Here is a 17,584-nt window from a genome sequence, read left to right as displayed (position 1 = left end):
GTTGACAATAAGCAGACACAGGGCCCAATCCTAAAACTTTCAAGCACCGATGCGGCTACAATGGAGCCCCAATGTGAGGGAACAAATATTCCTTTACCTTGAGGAGGCCTCCATAACTAACCCATCCCCACAGAGTGTGGGGTATGTTCCATTGGCATAGCTTCATCAGTGCTGGAAAATTGGATAGGAATAGGCCCCAGTTACGTGTATTAGTTCTGGCCCCAATCCTTAGGTCTGTGAGCACAGCACGATCTATTACACTGCTCATGCAACCTCCACCTGACTGACTGGAAACCTCGATCCAGGCACTCCCCCTGCCACCGCCATCATCTCTTCAGCAGAGAAAAGCTTTCATAACACACACTTATTTTTCTCATTATATGGACAGGAGCAGAGGACTCCTGGCTGCTTAAGGCTGTAGCAACTGTTCACTAAAAGGAATGCCTTTTGTTAAAGTAATCAGCTTATCACAGAAAAGTAACCAGTGAAAAATAGTAAGGAAATAATCTTTTTCTCCCCCCTCCTCTTTCATTTTCTATACTGAAATGTTCTTGTTTCCATAACATGAACTCAGTTGTATATATTTCACTTTTCGATACAGAGGGGAAATAAAGAAACACATCCCAAACCCAGAGATGTCATGAAATCACTCGGGAAACCGCCCTACACAAATGTGATCGTAAACTCCCTTGAAATCTCAGCAATAATTCATCTCTGGTTGTACATGTGTTCGGCGTGACCTTTTTGTTCTGATCATATCACATTGTCAACAACTTCATCAATTATCCATGGCTAAAGAGTGGACTCTGAACGTTTGGAGAGTGTTATTAATTGGCCTCAGTAGAACGTAATGAGTTTAAAAGCTCCTACCTGGGTGCCCCCGGGGGTGATGGCTGGTGGCGGACAACAATTTACAGCACACCATTAACACATATGCCAGGAACAGCCACTGAGATAGAAGCATTGATCGGGCCCAGAATCTCATCCTGCAGGCAGAAAAAGGAAGCTGCTGAGCGAAAGGGACCACAGATTACTTGGGAGTAATGCAAAATAAAACCAAAAGAGCTGAAGACAGGCTGGAAATTAATTGAAGTGGATTGTTAAAACTCTAATGTTTCCGGGAATAAATTCACACTCACACCTAAACCGAGATTGATTATTTACCAGCTGTTCCTCATAATATGAAGGATCAATAGGTGGCAGAATGCTGCCATCTCCTTTCCTGCCAGTTCTCTGAGGGCAACCATTGTAGCATTATGGGCATGGGGTGGGAAGGACTTGGGGGGGAAAAAACAAACACACCACAAGGTCTTTGCATACTGCCAACCAAATTAAATACATTGGGTTCCTTTTAGGTCAGATTTTGGAAGACTTCATGTAAATTACTGGTCTTCAACTTCAATGTTAACTCTTTCCAAGCTGGTTGGCACAAGCAGTGCCACAACCATTTCCTGGACCTAAGACAGAGTGTGATAACAGTGAAGAAAGAGTGGTAAAGAGATGACAGGTGGTTGGAAGTAAGGATAGGGACCAGAGAGAAATATGTTTTCTTTTCCTCTCTCCTAATTTGGGGCTGAACTGATTGATGACAAATCAGTTAAAAGAAAGACCAGCTAAAAGAAAGCAATTCATCATACACAAGTGAAAATTAACCTATGGAACTCATGACAGCTATAAAGGAGACTAAACAAATACATTGGGCTGTCTTATCTTACTTGGAGGGTCGGTCCCAGATGGTGGTGCTGGGGGATGCCTGTTCGACACCCTGGCCCTTGAGATGCGGGGTGCCACAGGGCTCAATTCTGTCCCCCATGCTATTTAACATCTACATGAAACCGCTGGGAGAGGTCATCCGGGGGTTTGGAGTGGGGTGCCATCAATATGCTGATGACACCCAGCTCTATCTCTCCTTTCCTCCAGACTCCAGGGTGGCGGTTGAGGACCTGGAGCGCTGTCTGGAGGCAGTGAGGATCTGGATGGGGGCTAACAAGCTGAAATTAAATCCGGATAAGACAGAGGCTCTCCTGGTTCGGAAATCCTCGATGCATGTGCTGGACTATCGGCTTGCGCTGAATGGGGTTGCACTCCCTCTGAAGGAGCAGGTCTGCAGCTTGGGGGTCCACCTGGACTCGCAGCTGCTCCTGGATTCCCAGGTGGTGGCTGTGGCAAGGGGGGCCTTCGCTCAGCTTCGGCTGGTGCGCCAGCTGCGGCCGTACTTGGATCGTGCAGACCTGGCCACGGTGATCCATGCCTCGGTGACATCGAGATTAGATTACTGTAACGCACTCTATGTGGGGCTGCCCTTGAAGATGGTTCGGAAACTGCAACTAGTGCAGAATGCGGCGGCCCGTGTGGTTACTGGAGGTAGGCGGTTCGACCCTGTCAGTCCGCTTCTCCAGCGGCTGCACTGGCTGCCCATTCGTTTCCGGGCCCAATTCAAGGTGCTGGTATTGACCTTTAAAGCCCTATACTGCTCTGGACCAGGGTATCTTAGAGATCGCCTGCTCCCGTACAATCCGGCTCGCCCTCTCAGGTCATCAGAGAAGGCCTTTTTACAAGTGCCGCCGCCTAGGGAGGTACGTGGGGCGGCTGCAAGAAATAGGGCCTTCTCAGTAGTGGCACCAACGCTATGGAACTCCCTTCCCCTTGACTTAAGAATGGCTCCCTCTCTTGAGACCTTTCGGCAAGGCCTGAAGACACTTCTGTTTAAACAGGCCTTCTGAGTTCTTGGCCTTTTAACATCTTTTTAACATCTTTTAATATTTTTTTACAGGCCTGATTCTTTTATGACTTGCTGCTGCTCTATGCTCTTTTTACCTATTTTTTTTACTCTGACTGCTGTTTTTAGTATGTGTTAATATGTTTTTATTTGTTTTTTAAATTGTTTTTAATATGTTGTAAGCCGCCTTGAGTCCCTTCGGGGAGAAAGGCGGGGTAGAAATAAAGTTATTATTATTATTATTATTATTATCCACAGGCTCACCACCTGCAGATTTTGGATGCCGAGCCCACAGCTGGAAGGTCTCAAAGGACCTCCTGGATATGACAGGAAGTGCCTCCCAAAGGTGTCCTGAAGGTTCTCTGAGGCCCAACTGTGGATTTGATTATTTGCAAAACTCAGTATCCAAGGGGAGGGGGATCCTGGAATTGATCCCCCACAGATACCAAGGGCCCACTGTAGAGGGGAGCAAGAGAAGACTGTTGCCTTAACCTCTGCTTGAGGGCTTTGTAGAAGCATGTGGGAGGTCACTGTTGGAAGCAGGGTGTTAAACTAGCCAGCTGGGCTGAACTGAAAAAGAGGAATTGTGTGGCATGAAAGGATACAATTGTTCATTGAGTTGGAATACACTCAGTTAACTGCTATTCGCTATCTGTGAATTTGCTTATCTGCAAGGGGCAGAATTGAGACCTACCTCTCATTATCTTTGACTCTGTTCTCATTATTCTGTGCAGAATATTATTATTATTATTATTATTATTATAAGACTGTGCAGGTGCACTTGGGGTGGGACGGCTTGGTGAAGCTGCATGCAGGCAGACAGGCATGTTGTTGTTGGCAACTTTCAGTCTCAAAAGACTATGGTATCGTGCTCTGGAAGGTGGTTCTGGAACAGCGTCTAGTGTGGCTGAAAAGGCCAATTCGGGAGTGACAATCCCTTCCACACCTGTTGAGGTCCACTCCTAAGGCCTGAGAGAGGTTCTATGTCAGAATGCCAGATGCTAGATGCAAGGGAGGGCACCAGGATGAGTGCTTGTTATCTGGTGTGCTCCCTGGGGCATTTGGTGGGCCGCTGTGAGATACAGGAAGCTGGACTAGATGGGCCTATGGCCTGATCCAGTGGGGCTGTTCTTATGTTCTTATGTTCTTAGGTTGCAAGGGAGGAGGAGGAAGAAGAGAGACAGTGGCATCCACAAACAGAAGGCAGCATTGGTGCCATACAGGAGAGAGAGAGGAAGAAATGCCTATACAGTATACGGCCGATGCGGGAGGGACTGGTACAGTGGTGCCTCGCATAACGAATGCCTCGCGCACCGAAAAACTCGCAAAACGAAAGCGTTTTCGCTATTTTTTCTGGTGACTCGCAAGACAAATTTTCTATGGCCGTGCTTCGCAAGACGAATTTTTAAAATTAAAAAGTTGAAGTTTTGTGCTTGAAATTTTTGAAATCCTCTGTACAGTATGTATGCCTTTAAAGAGCACTTAATAAACACTTTGTAAACCAAATTTGACTTTGTTCTGACTTTTTTTGCCCATAGGAACGCATTAATTAAATTTCAATGCATTCCTATGGGAAACCGCGCTTCGCAAGATGAAATTTTCGCAATACGAAAGGACTCGCGGAACGAATTAATTTCGTTATGCGAGGCACCACTGTAATTGCATCCAGCCAATTGTACTCCTCATTTTTTAGAAAGTTGTCTGAATGGGTCAATTTTCCACATCGAATAGGTATCGGTATTAGCCCGTGGAAAATTGTCAGGCATATTTGTTTCCCAGACTTGCTCCACCATCTTGGTAACTCCAGCTGAATCTTCACAACCCTGGCAATGATGCAAGGCTGATGTTGAGATCTCTGGAAGGCTATCTGAAGGTTGCTCTGGGGCTCTGATGCCTCGCTGTTCAGCCAGCAACCTTCAACTGAGTTGAGAAATATCCAGCACAGAGAAGGAAGCATCAGGTGTTAGAAATGCTGATGAGCCTTCATTACCACCCAGCCCCACAGACTTCAAAGTAAGATTCAGGTTAATATAGTTCATAGAGTGTATGGTGAAAAGTGGCACCTGGAACCTAACCCCATTTTTCCTACAGGCTCAATGATTCAATATCTGCTAATTCATTATCCACTAGGTTTTCCAGGTACCTAACCCGAGCAGAAAATGAGAATTGAATGTACTTATTGATAGTGAAGGAATACTTATTAGGAGGAGGTGCGATTTTTCATTTTTATTTTAGAAGTGTTATGTATTTTTATTTCAAGGGTGCATTTTTACACATTATAATTATGAATTATAATTGCTTTAAAAGTGCATTTTTGTGATATAGGTGATACATTTTTTATAGGTGCAGATGCAGACACAGTCATTACCCAAGCACCCCCTTCCCCAATCCAACCCAACCAGCCTACAGTGACCAATATGTAGAGGTGTTACAAAACAGTTTTCCACTGATTTCAGGGTTTGTTTATTTACAAAAATGAGAAGCTCAGTGTTACAAGGTGTTATTAAAATACTTATCTGCCATCAAGATTAGCTGGCATATTTGGAGTCTCAGATGCAACCAAACTACAGTGTGCCCATAGAGCAAGGCAAATTATCAATGGCAAGAGTCAGAACCATATGAGACAGGAGGTTGGTAGTGAGTGAAATGGGAAGTAACTACACTCCATCAGGTATGATGGTTGTGCTTGTTCAAAATGTAGGTTTCTCTAAAATCAAAAGCATATCCCTGGGTAAAGGATTCTTATGATGTGGCCTCCTCTTAGGTGCAATGAAAGGAACAGGAAATTCAAGCACTTAGAAGAAATGATGAACTTCCTCTGATCTTGTCAGCACAAACCGGAAACTGTGATTTTTGTAATTTTTTTTTTAAGGATGCAAATTCTGTCTTTGGGCAGGTTCAACCTTTCCTTTGTAAAATGATTCCTCCACACCCACATTAACAGCAGCAGTGACTACTTCATTTTGCTCTGAGATAAATGACAACTGCTATTGGGTGCTTTTCCCCAGACTAAGAAGAAAAGTAATGGCCAACCAAAATTCTTTCAGTGTTACTTTAGGAAAGGACAATCTAAGTCAGAGATGAGCCAACACCAGCCTAGTGCAGTCCATGCCTCCCCTCCCAATATTTTTGAGAACACTTGTGGTGTACCTGGGTGTTTCAAGTTCACAAAGCAAAAGTGTATAATCTCCATCTTTTTCACAAAAGCAGTACATGACACTTCTGTGAAAAGACCCCGAGTTGGCATACTACTTAAGAACATAAGGATTTCCTTGTAGATCAGACCAAAATCTAACCCAGGGGTGTCAAACATAAGGCCCGGAGAAACTTTTTATCCAGCCCTCAGGCTCTCAGCTGCTGAGTAGTGCTGAGGTGTTACTGCTGAAAAGCAGCCTACATGAAAATTGGGGACCCCCATATCTTGAAATATGATTAAGATTTGTGTATTTTCTCTTCTGTCATTTGCAGTTAATGAGTTTTTTGTGAGAACAAAGGGCTGATTTCTGGCCATCAGCTGCTTAATGATGTCACTCTCTGCCTAATGACATCACTTCCGGTCCTCAGCAGGTGCCCTGAATGCTAACTTTGGCCCTCTGTATAAAACGAGTTTGACACCCCGATCTAACCTGTAAAACACTTTTTTTCAAGGTGCTTAGTGGTCCACCTCACTGTGCTAGGGTGAAGTTGGTTGGAGAGCCTGGGGCAAAGCCTTGGTCTGGGCTCCAGGGCAGGTTTTCAGTCAGTTGGGCCAACTGCTCCCAATTGGCCCAAAGCCTAAGGAGCCCCCACGCTAAGGTAAAGACAGGCAATTTTATAGTAAAATATGCTTAGATTCATTTGATCCATTAATTCATAAATGCTTTTTAAGTGCACATTTTGATTTCTTTACTTCCCATTTTACCATAGAGTTATAATGTCTATAACAAATTTTATTTATATCTCTTAGGGTACAATCCTAAGCGCCCCTTCGGCCAGCCCTTCCCTTGAGCCAGCTGAAGTGTGTTGCGAGAGTGCTGCAAAGCACTTTCGCACCACTCTTTGGTGAGAAAGGCCAGTGCACAGGTAAATTTTAAAGCTCAGCCAGTGCAGGAGTCTGGGACAGACGTCGGGAAGAGGTAGGAGGGAGGTGTTTCAGGGTGGGGGAAGTCGGGCAGTAGGCATTCCCAGCAGCGGATCTTACGCCGGATCCTAGCCCCATTCCCGGACAGACCAGGGCAGTCCCGGGCTGCTCAGATCCAAGTAGCCCCATTGAGGCTGCTGTGGCTGTCCCCAGGGTAAGGGGAAAAGTTTTCCCTTGCCTTGGACAAAGCCTCAGACAGCTCAAAATTTGCACTGGATACAGCACTAGGCCTGCTGGCCTGCCTGCTTCAGCACAAGTTAGGAATGCACTGTAAGATTCTACTGACCTTGGCTGTGAACCTCGGGCCTTGCATAACATGTTTCCAGTTGGGCCCCATAACTCCTAAAGTCAGCCCTATTGGGCCCCCATGATAATACCCCATGGTGCACTGGGTAGTACTACTGCCACGGATACAGAGGGGTTAGATCTGCTTGGTCGGTCCTCTGAAAGGCATGGACCATTGGTCAATGTCTGACCTGGTCAACTCCTGATACCATCCCCAACACCTGAAATAGGCTAGGGGCTCACTGGTGAATCACAAGCTACTCTCTGCTTATCTCAGTTAGCCTCCCACAATTGTTTCTATCTAGGAGGACCAAAGTAGTTCCACTGCTGAATCATTCATCAGTTAGAATACAAGAACATAAGAAGAGCCCCACAGGATTAGGCCAAAGGCCCTTCTAGTCCAGCTTCTGGTATCTCACAATGGCTCACCAAATGCCTCAGGGAGCACACAAGACAACAAGAGACCTGCACCCTGGTGCCACTCCCTTGCATCTGACACTCTGAGGTAGCCTACTTCTAATATCAGGAGACTGCACATACTCATCATGGCTTGTAACCTCTGATGGAGTTTTCTTCCAGAAATCTGTCTAATCCCCTGTTAACAGCATCTAGGCCAGACGCCATCACCACATCCTGTGGTAAGGAGTTCCACAGACTAATTACATGCTAGGTAAAGAAATATTTTGTCTGTTCAACTCTCCTGGCATTCAATTTTAGTGGATGTCTCCTGGTTCTGGTGTTGCGTGAGAGAGATAAGAACATCCTTCTATCTTCAGTTCCCCCCGAAGCTCTGCTATACAGGGACAGTTACACTCCAGTCATGGCATAATTTCAGACAGGATTCACAAAGGATTCACAAAGGATTCACATCATTACAATTTATTTTAATGATTTGGCTTTGGAACATGTGAAGTCATAATGAGGAAGTAAGTGCCAAAGGGCATGTGCAGAGTACCCTCCCCTCATTAATGAGTAACCACTATTAGCCCCTGAACATTTGGGTTCAGGGGGGGAAGTGTTTCTAGATTAACTGGACAGATTCCATGCAGTTCTGAACGGATGATTCCAGCCTATTTAAGAAGAAAGTCCTCCATAAACCAGGATTATTAAATAGTATCAAGTCTTTAGAAGGAGGCAAGGAGAGCTAAAGAAGCAATGCTAAAAATGTTACAGTTCTATTCAAAGCTATAGTTTCTCTGGCAATTACAAAAATTAGTTGCCTGTGTCATCATTAGATGAAAATCATCCATATGAGACACTCCGGAGATCCTCATGATCTTTCAAACCAATGATGTTTACTTACCTTGGTGATTTTTCCAGGTTTTTATTGAAGTTGTACAGAACAATCAGGGTGTATATTCCACAGTAAATCCAAATTCCCATTTGAAAATATGCCCAGGCTTTTCTGCACCTCCTAGGTTTTTCTCCACATCCAAGGCCTAGAGAAGGAAACCATATGAAGTAACAATTATTTGAGGGCATCAGAACAGAGATGTTAAGATATTTGTTGATGAAAACTATTGCCGCACAGAGCCATCTTCAGGGCAACAGAAAGCCACAGCAACACCAAGATTTTACGAAGAGAGTACCTAGACCTAACATAGTATTATGCGTATGATGATTCTGTTTTTCACATGTTGATGTTTATATCAAATTGCAAACCCAGAGAGAGACCTGTAAGAGTCCTGCAGAATCCTACAGGGGAGTTTTGACACATTGAGACCTCCTCAGGGTAAGTGAACATTTGTTCCCTTGCCCTGGAGTAAGCCCCAACAACCACCATGGGTCAACTCTATAGCTGGTGCAAGTCCATGTTGATCCATGAAGGCAGATCAGGCCCAGGACTGGGGGTTAGGACTCAGTGGGCACCGCTACCACCAAACCTGCCCCCTTCTGGGCCCAATTCGTCCTCCTCCCCACCCACCTCCTCCCCGTCCCACCCATCCTCCATCCCCACCTTCCGCCCACTCCATTCCACCCCTTGTGCAGCCTTATCTGTAGCAGTGGGCATTTCAAGCCACTTGCTATTTGCGGCGGCAGTAAGGTCATGGTTCTTGGACTAACGCTTTTGTGATATCCGTAAAGGGGTTTATGCCACCAGGTCGTTCCGGTTGTGTAAAGACCTCTTAGGATTGAGCCATGAAACAGCCACCGTATATGTTTGTATTTATTTTTATCAATTTACCCTTCCAGTAGGTGTCTCTTTTATGTGCCAATGCCTCAGAGAGCTCCTTGTGAAAACAGTGTGGTTCCTTTACGCACCTACTCCTCTTTTTTCTGATCGGGATCATTTAAGACTGTGTCTTGAGGATCTCCCTTTTAAGAAATTTCCATCCATCTTGAGTCCCCCCCCCTCCCCTTGGAGGTTCTGCCCATTTCTAAGAATTTCTCTTGTCAATATGCTTTTGCCTCAAGATTCTCAACAACACATTTTTGCCCTCTTGTAATTCTTTCCGTCTCACCCAATCCTTAATCCTGGCCAGTATATTTCTTTCAATCTTATCTCCCTTTTGTATTCACTCTATAGTCAACCCAGGCTCTAGTAACATACACCAAGAAGATAAATAAAGCTTCTCCTGCATGCCATATCTTTATCCCCCAAGATGTGATTAAGGAGAAGGGGAGATGCAGAAGGAATCATATATGCCCTTAGCAACACCTATCTGCTCCTATTAAAATGCATAATTTTATAAACTCTGGAATTTTCTAGTTTTCTGACAAAATGCATGAAAAATCACTGGTAAGAAAAAGCCAGTTCTGACAACAGTGCATTGTTGTGAATTCTGTTGAAATTATATCCTGTTAGTTGAAGGTCAAGTTGAGCCCCAGGGTGGAGAGGGAGCAAAAGATAAACAAGAATCAAAGCAAATGCTTATGCATTTCTATGAGATGGATGGGGAGGTCGGCTCATTATTTTTCGGGTCACATGTCAGTAGAGGCTACTGGGACTTCTCTTCCAAATTGTTTCTCTAAGTTAAGTGCCTGTTTGAAAAAGACGTGCTTTTGTAGAAACCTACATCAGTGATGGACTTGCAAAAATAACACAATAAAGCTTGTGTGGTGAAGTGGGGAAATACTGCCAGACAATGACCCATGGACCAGCGATTTTCAACCGGTATTCTACAGCACATTAGTGTGCCAGAAAAGGTCCACAAGTATACAACAAGAATTTGAAGCGCAGCAGCTGAAAATTCCTCAAAAACGCTTCCAGGTTCTGCACTCTGTTTCTCGGATAACTGTCTGAAGTAACAAATTGTCTGTCCCTTTTCCTCCACCAGCAGAGCTCAAGGTCAGTGTACCATGAGAAGGAAATATTTGAAAACTGCTGCCGCAGACCAATGCAGACTCAACATCAGAGGTTCGCCCACACTGAGTTCATTCAAGAAAAATAAGGAGTTACATTAACCACTGACTTCCCATTTTTTAAGCCACTTTATCACCGACAACTTGCCCACTGGTATGCCGGACAGTATTTGCTTTCAGAAGCTAGTGGTTTCTTCAGTGAGACGAGAAGGCAAAGCCATTTTGTGAGGGTGGAAAGGAGGAGCAGGGCCAACAAGGAGGAGGCATAGCCTCCCCAGCCACTGCTCACTCTTCTGACAAACCAGCAGTTCCTATTTGTTTGGCCTGGTGGGTCATTGCTGAGAGGCTGAACCTTTAAGAGGGACAGTCAAGTTAATTGCTTCTGCAAATTAATCCTGAACAGAGCCAAATGGGTTTTGAGACTCACAGGCATTCTTACCTACTCCCTATGGATTTTGCTTTGGCTATCTCTTTCTGAAGTCGGCAAACACTGCCCTGTTCTCCTCAGGCATACAGCTACGTCGTAAATTGTTCTGAAGCCGAATTGTTCAGAAAATTTGGTTTTATTTTTTATAAGAGCAGGGCCTCTGCTCAGCATGTGGTTGGTCTGTGGAACTCCTTGCCACAGGATGTGGTGATGGCGTCTGGCCTGGACGCCTTTAAAAGGGGATTGGACAAGTTTCCGGAGGAAAAATCCATTACGGGTTACAAGCCATGATGTGTATGCGCAACCTCCTGATTTTAGAAATGGGCTATGTCAGATGCAAGGAAGGGCACCAGGAGCTTCCATGTGCTCCCTGGGGCATTCGATGGGCCGCTGTGAGATACAGGAAGCTGGACTAGATGGGCCTATGGCCTGATACAGTGGGGCTGTTCTTATGTTCTTATGCTGAATCCAGCGCAGCTTTGGAGCAGACTGGAGATCTCCTTGGGGTAAGGGGATATTTTTCCTCTTATGCCAAGTAATGCCCCTGCCTGCCCTATGGGGCGTCTCAGTTCTGTTCCTGCTAAATAACAGGCACAAGTCTTGGCAGCCCTGTGCAAAGCTGGGAGGCCTTGAATGGGGGTTAGGATACGGCAGAAACCTGCTCTGCTGATCCCACTTCCTCTCAGTCCTGATCTGCCCCCTATTCCAACCTCTCCTCATCAGAAATGCCCCTCCCCGCCTCTGAACCACCCCTGTCGCCCATCACATTCCTTACCTCTCTGGCACATGCCTCACTGCTGGTGCTGCTTACTCTCCAGGTAGCAAGAAACGTGCCTTATGCCACGTTTGCGACACCCTTGGCTGGCAGACAGGTAAGTTAGGATTGCACTCTGAGGCTGGAATTCTAGAGACACTTCCCTGGAAGCAAAACTCATTGCTTTGAATGGGACTCAACTCTGAGTAGACATGCCTAGGATTATGTTGTAAATAAACCTCATTTCATGGATTGGGCAAACTGGGAGGAAGGGAATACTGGTATTAATGCCTCAATTCTTTGCCAGTGGGAAACATTCCTTAGTAATATAATATTAGACTAGTAGGAGGAGATGAGCAATGTTGCTGTTTGCCTCCAAAAGGAACACTTTGGGAAGCAAAGTGTACTCCTACACAGCATAAACAACATCACTCCTGACCATTGGCGGCAAGCTCTCTGAGGCAGATCTGAGAGTGTAGCCGTTCCCTTGAGCTTTGGTAGAGAAACACATTAAGCACCTGGTTTCTCTAACCTCATTCATAAACAGGAATGCAATTCAGATACCTGCCAGGTGTTGTTTACCTGCAAGATGGAGTGGGTGAGCTGCATTGATCCTTAGCTTCAATGACCTTAGTTGTTTGTGAATCTTGAAGGACCATGTGTTGATGGGATTAGGCTGACCCTTTACCCCGTTTAAGAACCTTCTACCTAACAGGGGTGACCCTCATTGCAGGGTAGCTTGACTTACAGCCCAATCCTGAGCTGCCCAGGCACGCGGCAGTGGTGGCACCAAAAATGGCTGCCGCCACATCCTCCACGCCGTGGGCGGCACCTCAGGAGAAGGGAACTTTCATTCCCTTTCCCCAAGTAAAGGGAGTAGCCCCGCAATGTTAAAAGCCTCCACATCGGGCAGTGAGCCTGAGGCAGAGGCTTTGGATCCGGTGGAGCAAAGCTCTACAGGTCCTGCCTCCCCGCTCCCTCCCTCCGGCACGCCTCCCCCCACCCTTTCCCTGCCTCCCCCTCCCCAGAACACCTCCTACCCACCTCCCCCCATGCCCCCACTTTCCTCTCTGCTGCTCAGCAGTCCATGTGACCACAAAATGGTGGAGGCTGGGCGCCCGCCCGGCCCTAACCAAGTGCCAGTCAGCGCTGGACTAGCATGGGCACTCGCTCAGTGTCAGTGCTCTCAAACATACCTTACATCACATTTGCGTGCCGGCAGTAAGCCAGTGCGCAGGGCTCAGGATTGGGTTCTTAGGCTGCAATCCTATGCACACTTAATGAGTAAGCCCCACTAAAGACAATAGGACTACTTCTGGGAAGACAAGCATAGGATTGTGCTCTCAGTTTCACATGGCAAACCTAAATGTAGCATAGTATGCTCAGTTCATACAAGCTGAAGAACACAGTGTTTAAAATCTTCCTGTTTAATAGGACCTTCGGCATCCAAGGGATAAGGAGAAAGTCAGGTGAATACGCCCTGGGAGGTAGTAGAGTTCTAATACAGTATGTGAAATCTAGGTGTCAGTGGTGCAGAGAAGTAGCTTTACGCTTCATGGCTGAAGAACTACACCATTTGGGTTTTGATTAAGGTAACATTCAAAATCGCTTTATTCCTTTCAGCTAAATGCTACTGTTCCCCTTTCAACATTTACAAAAATACAAAATACATTTTTATCACCCCCTACACTACCGTATGCTATTTAGTCCCAATGCGGTTTTATGAGATCCTTTATAATAAGCAATTAAAGAAGATGACTGTGCCAATTAAGGAAATTATGAATGTGGATTTAATTTGAACTGTGCACCACTTTGTCTCCATTTGTTGTTTTTCTTGACTAAGTGGTCCATCCTTCATTCTCTCTACTGCTTACAGATCCTTATTTTTATCAATGAAATAAAGAGGCATGCCATTTTTTTTCACTAATACATAATGAGAACTGCTAATACTGAAACTGAAGTGCTGCTAAGTCTTTATGCAAATGAATAACATTCTAAATAGTGAAGCACTCAGAGAGAAAAAAGACAAAATTTGAAAAGAAACACACACACACACACACACACACACACACACACCTGCTGACCAGATTGGCTTTAAAACCATCAAGGCAAGTAAGAGAAAAAGTAAAACACAGATCTGCTTACCAAATTCTGAATGAAACCTGTTGTCCACCAGAGTTTGCCCTTTTAATGGGCTAAACAAATGTGAACTGTAATGGATATTTAGCTAGAAATCCCTGAAGGCCCAATTATCCCTGTTTTTGTATTAGTTTAAAAAAAAATTGGATCAGCTTTTTTTTTTTTTTAAATTGGACTTTGCCCCCAGTCTTATATACAGTAAACAACCAAACTGCACTGAAAGCAAAAAGACTACTCTGGAGTAAACATGACGGGGCGAGTTCATGGTCTCTGTTGCCCCCTATGATTTCGTAACAAAATCATAAAATGTCAGGCATGTCAAAAGTCTCCTGTCTTTAGGAAAGGAAAGACAGGTGCACTGGACAGCAGGGATTAACTGCCATCACAAAGTTCTTGCAGTATTCTGGCAAGATTTTCTGTTCCTATAGATTTGTTGAATCAACAATATCAATTCTTGTTGGCAACCTTCAGTCTCGAAAGACTATGGTATCGCGCTCTGAAAGGTGGTTCTGGAACAGGGTCTAGTGTGGCTGAAAAGGCCAATCCGGGAGTGACAGTCCCTTCCACACTGGGAGCAAGTGCAGTCTGTCCCTGGTCTGTCTCCCTGGCTATGGGCCTTCCTTCTTTGCCTCTTTGCCTCAGTCTGTTGGCCAAGTGTCTCTTCAAACTGCGAAAGGCCATGCTGCACAGCCTGCCTCCAAGCGGGCCGCTCAGAGGCCAGGGTTTCCCACTTGTTGAGGTCCACACCTAAGGCCTTCAGATTCCTCTTGCAGATGTCCTTGTATCGCAGCTGTGGTCTACCTGTAGGGCGCTTTCCTTGCACGGGTTCTCGATAGAGGAGATCCTTTGGGATCCGGCCATCATCCATTCTCACAACATGACCAAGCCAACGCAGGCATCTCTGGTTGGCGTCTCTGTTTCAGCAGTGCATACATGCTAGGGATTCCAGCTCGTTCCAGGACTGTGTTGTTTGAAACTTTGTCCTGCCAGGTGATGCCGAGGATGCATCGGAGGCAGCGCATGTGGAAAGCATTCAGTTTCCTCTCCTGTTGTGAGCGAAGAGTCCATGACTTGCTACAGTACAGAAGTGTACTCAGGACGCAAGCTCTGTAGACCTGGATCTTGGTATGTTCCGTCAGCTTCTTGTTGGACCAGACTCTCTTTGTGAGTCTGGAAAATGTGGTAGCTGCTTTACCGATGCACTTGTTTAGCTCGGTATTGAGAGAAAGAGTGTTGGAGATCGTTGAGCCAAGGTACACAAAGTCATGGACAACCTCCAGTTCATGTGCAGAGATTGTAATGCAGGGAGGTGAGTCCACATCCTGAACCATGACCTGTGTTTTCTTCAGGCTGATTGTCAGTCCAAAATCTTGGCAGGCCTTGCTAAAACGATCCATGAGCTGCTGGAGATCTTTGGAAGAGTGGGTAGTGATAGCTGCATCTTCGGCAAAGAGGAAGTCACACAGACATTTCAGCTGGACTTTGCTCTCAGTCTGGAGAGGTTGAAAAGCTTTCCATCTGATCTGGTCCGGAGATAGATGCCTTCTGTTGCAGTTCCAAAGGCATGCTTCAGCAGGACAACGAAGAAAATCCCAAACAAGGTTGGTGCAAGAACACAGCCCTGCTTCACTCCACTTCGGATGTCAAAGGGGTCTGATGTGGAGCCATCGAAGACAACAGTGCCCTTCATGTCCTTGTGGAAAGATCTGATGATGCTGAGGAGCCTGGGTGGACATCCGATCTTGGGGACAATCTTGAAGAGGCCGTCTCTGCTGACCAGGTCCAAAGCCTTCGTGAGATCTATGAAGGCTATAAAGAGTGGCTGTCGTTTCTCCTGCAGTTGTCTAAGGGAGAATACCATATCAGTGGTGGACCTGTTGGCTCGGAATTCACACTAAGATTCTGGATAGATGCTCTCTGCAAGTACCTGGAGCCTCTTTAGTGCAACTCGGGCAAACAGCTTTCCTACAACGCTAAGGAGAGAGATGCCGCGGTAGTTGTTGCAGTCACCCCTGTCACCTTTGTTCTTGTACAGCGTGATGATGTTTGCATCCCTCATGTCTTGAGGTACTCCACCTTCTCTCCAGCAAAGACAGAGGATTGCATGCAGCTCAGTGACGATGATCTCTTTGCAGCACTTTAGGACTTCAGCAGGGATGCTGTCTTTTCCAGGTGCCTTGCCAAAGGCAAGGGAGTCCAGGGCCACGTGAAGTTCTTCTAGGGTTGGTTCACTGTCAAGCTCCTCCAGCACAGGCAGGCACTCAATGTTGTTCAGTGCTTCTTCGGTGACTACATTTTCTCTGGAATATAGCTCAGAGTAGTGCTGCACCCAGCATTCCATCTGCTGCTCCCAATCCTGGATGACCTCGCCTGCGGCAGACTTCAGAGGGGCAATTTTCTTCTGTGTTGGACCTAGGGCCTGCTTGATACCATCATACATCCCCTTGATGTTGCCTGTGTCAGCTGCTATCTGTATCTCAGAACAGAGTTGGAGCCAGTAGTCTTTAGCACATCTCCTGGCAGTCTGTTGGACTTCGCTGCGAGCAGCTTGGAGGACCTGCAGGTTGCGCTCACTGGGACAGGCCTTGTATGCTGCTTGAGCTCTCCTCTTTTCCTCAATGACTGGTGTCAACTCCTCAGAGTGGGCTTCAAACCAGTCTGCCGCCTTGTTGGTCTTCTTGCCGAATATGGACAAGGCGGTGTTGTAAACGGTATTCTTGAAATGTTCCCATCTGTTGGATGCATTTGCGTCCAATAATTTGCGTCCAATAATAATTATTATTATCAATAATAATATTGATATTAATAACATCAATGATATTATTGTTTCATATCTTATCACAAGCCCTACAAGCCGTGAAGGTCACTGGGGCTGCAATCCTTATACACACTTAGGTGGGAGCAAGTCCCATTAAACACAATGGGGTTTGCTTATGTATTGACACGCAGAAGGCTGTACTGTGGGCAACCCTGAACTGTCACTGACTCTCTGGGCCTAGTCCACTTCACAGGGTTGCTATGAGAGCTTGGCATGCTACCTAGTGGCGTAGCTAGAGGGGGGCAAAACAGTAAGTAGTATAGGCGCAATGCACTATGTAAGCAGCTCCTACCGCTCACCATCGGAGCCATTCCGGGCAGCGATGGCAACATGCAGGAGATGCTGTTTGGTGAGTGCTTGCACTTTGCCAGCACTGCCTGGAATGACTCCAATGGCAAGTGAGGGAGAGCAAGGGAGGAGCTGCTTACATGGCAAATCGTGGCACCTGGAGGACTTACCATTTTGCCCCCCCAACTATGCTACTGATTCCCTGGCAGCAGGCTCAATACAAGTCCCCCTCTGAGCAGTATCTGAGCTACACAACAGTCAGGTTATGACCTCCCACTCCTTCTGTTATGGTTGAAACAAGGAGCCTCCTTCCCTTTCAGATCTGTTTTGAGACAAATTTTGAGGATGCTCACATTCTTCTACTGGGTTTCAGTGTCTGAGACAGAACCAAGAACTGTCATCATGAGCAGATGCTTGCACTTATCTCCATGTTGTAAAAAGTGTCACCCACTGATTCATACACATCAAGTTGCTCAAAGACACATAAGAAGCCGAGACTGTCTATTATTTTCAATATTTATTTATCGTGGTCGCTTAGTAAATTTCCAAGTTGGAGCAGATAAACAGGACACCAACTGACCCTCCTCCCACAACTGGACTGGTCATCTTAATTGCAAGTGTTGTTTTCAAGGTGCCTGACAATACATACAATAAAGAACAGAAATTCAGTTCACTGTAGGTTGTCTGACTTGGCAGCACATAACTGGGTTTATACTCTGTATATAGAAGTT

The 17,584-nt window shown here is 45.8% G+C and overlaps 1 protein-coding gene across 1 annotated transcript in view; it reads right to left on the bottom strand.

The window, feature by feature from the left end:
• Positions 1 to 8,507, bottom strand: part of TAFA4 (TAFA chemokine like family member 4) — a 105,463-nt gene extending 96,956 nt beyond the window's left edge. The window contains exons 1-2 of the mRNA XM_066612989.1: positions 8,428 to 8,507; positions 871 to 986 (exon numbers count right to left, since the gene is read on the bottom strand). Coding sequence (XP_066469086.1) covers positions 871 to 986; positions 8,428 to 8,507 — 196 coding nt within the window. The remainder of the gene's footprint in view (positions 1 to 870; positions 987 to 8,427) is intronic.
• Positions 8,508 to 17,584: the final 9,077 nt, after the last annotated feature.

The sequence above is a fragment of the Tiliqua scincoides genome, chromosome 2 (genome assembly GCF_035046505.1).
Source record: "Tiliqua scincoides isolate rTilSci1 chromosome 2, rTilSci1.hap2, whole genome shotgun sequence".
Lineage (NCBI taxonomy): Eukaryota > Metazoa > Chordata > Lepidosauria > Squamata > Scincidae > Tiliqua > Tiliqua scincoides.
Note: the sequence above shows the minus strand (reverse complement) of the source record. Positions and strands in the feature narration are given on the sequence as shown.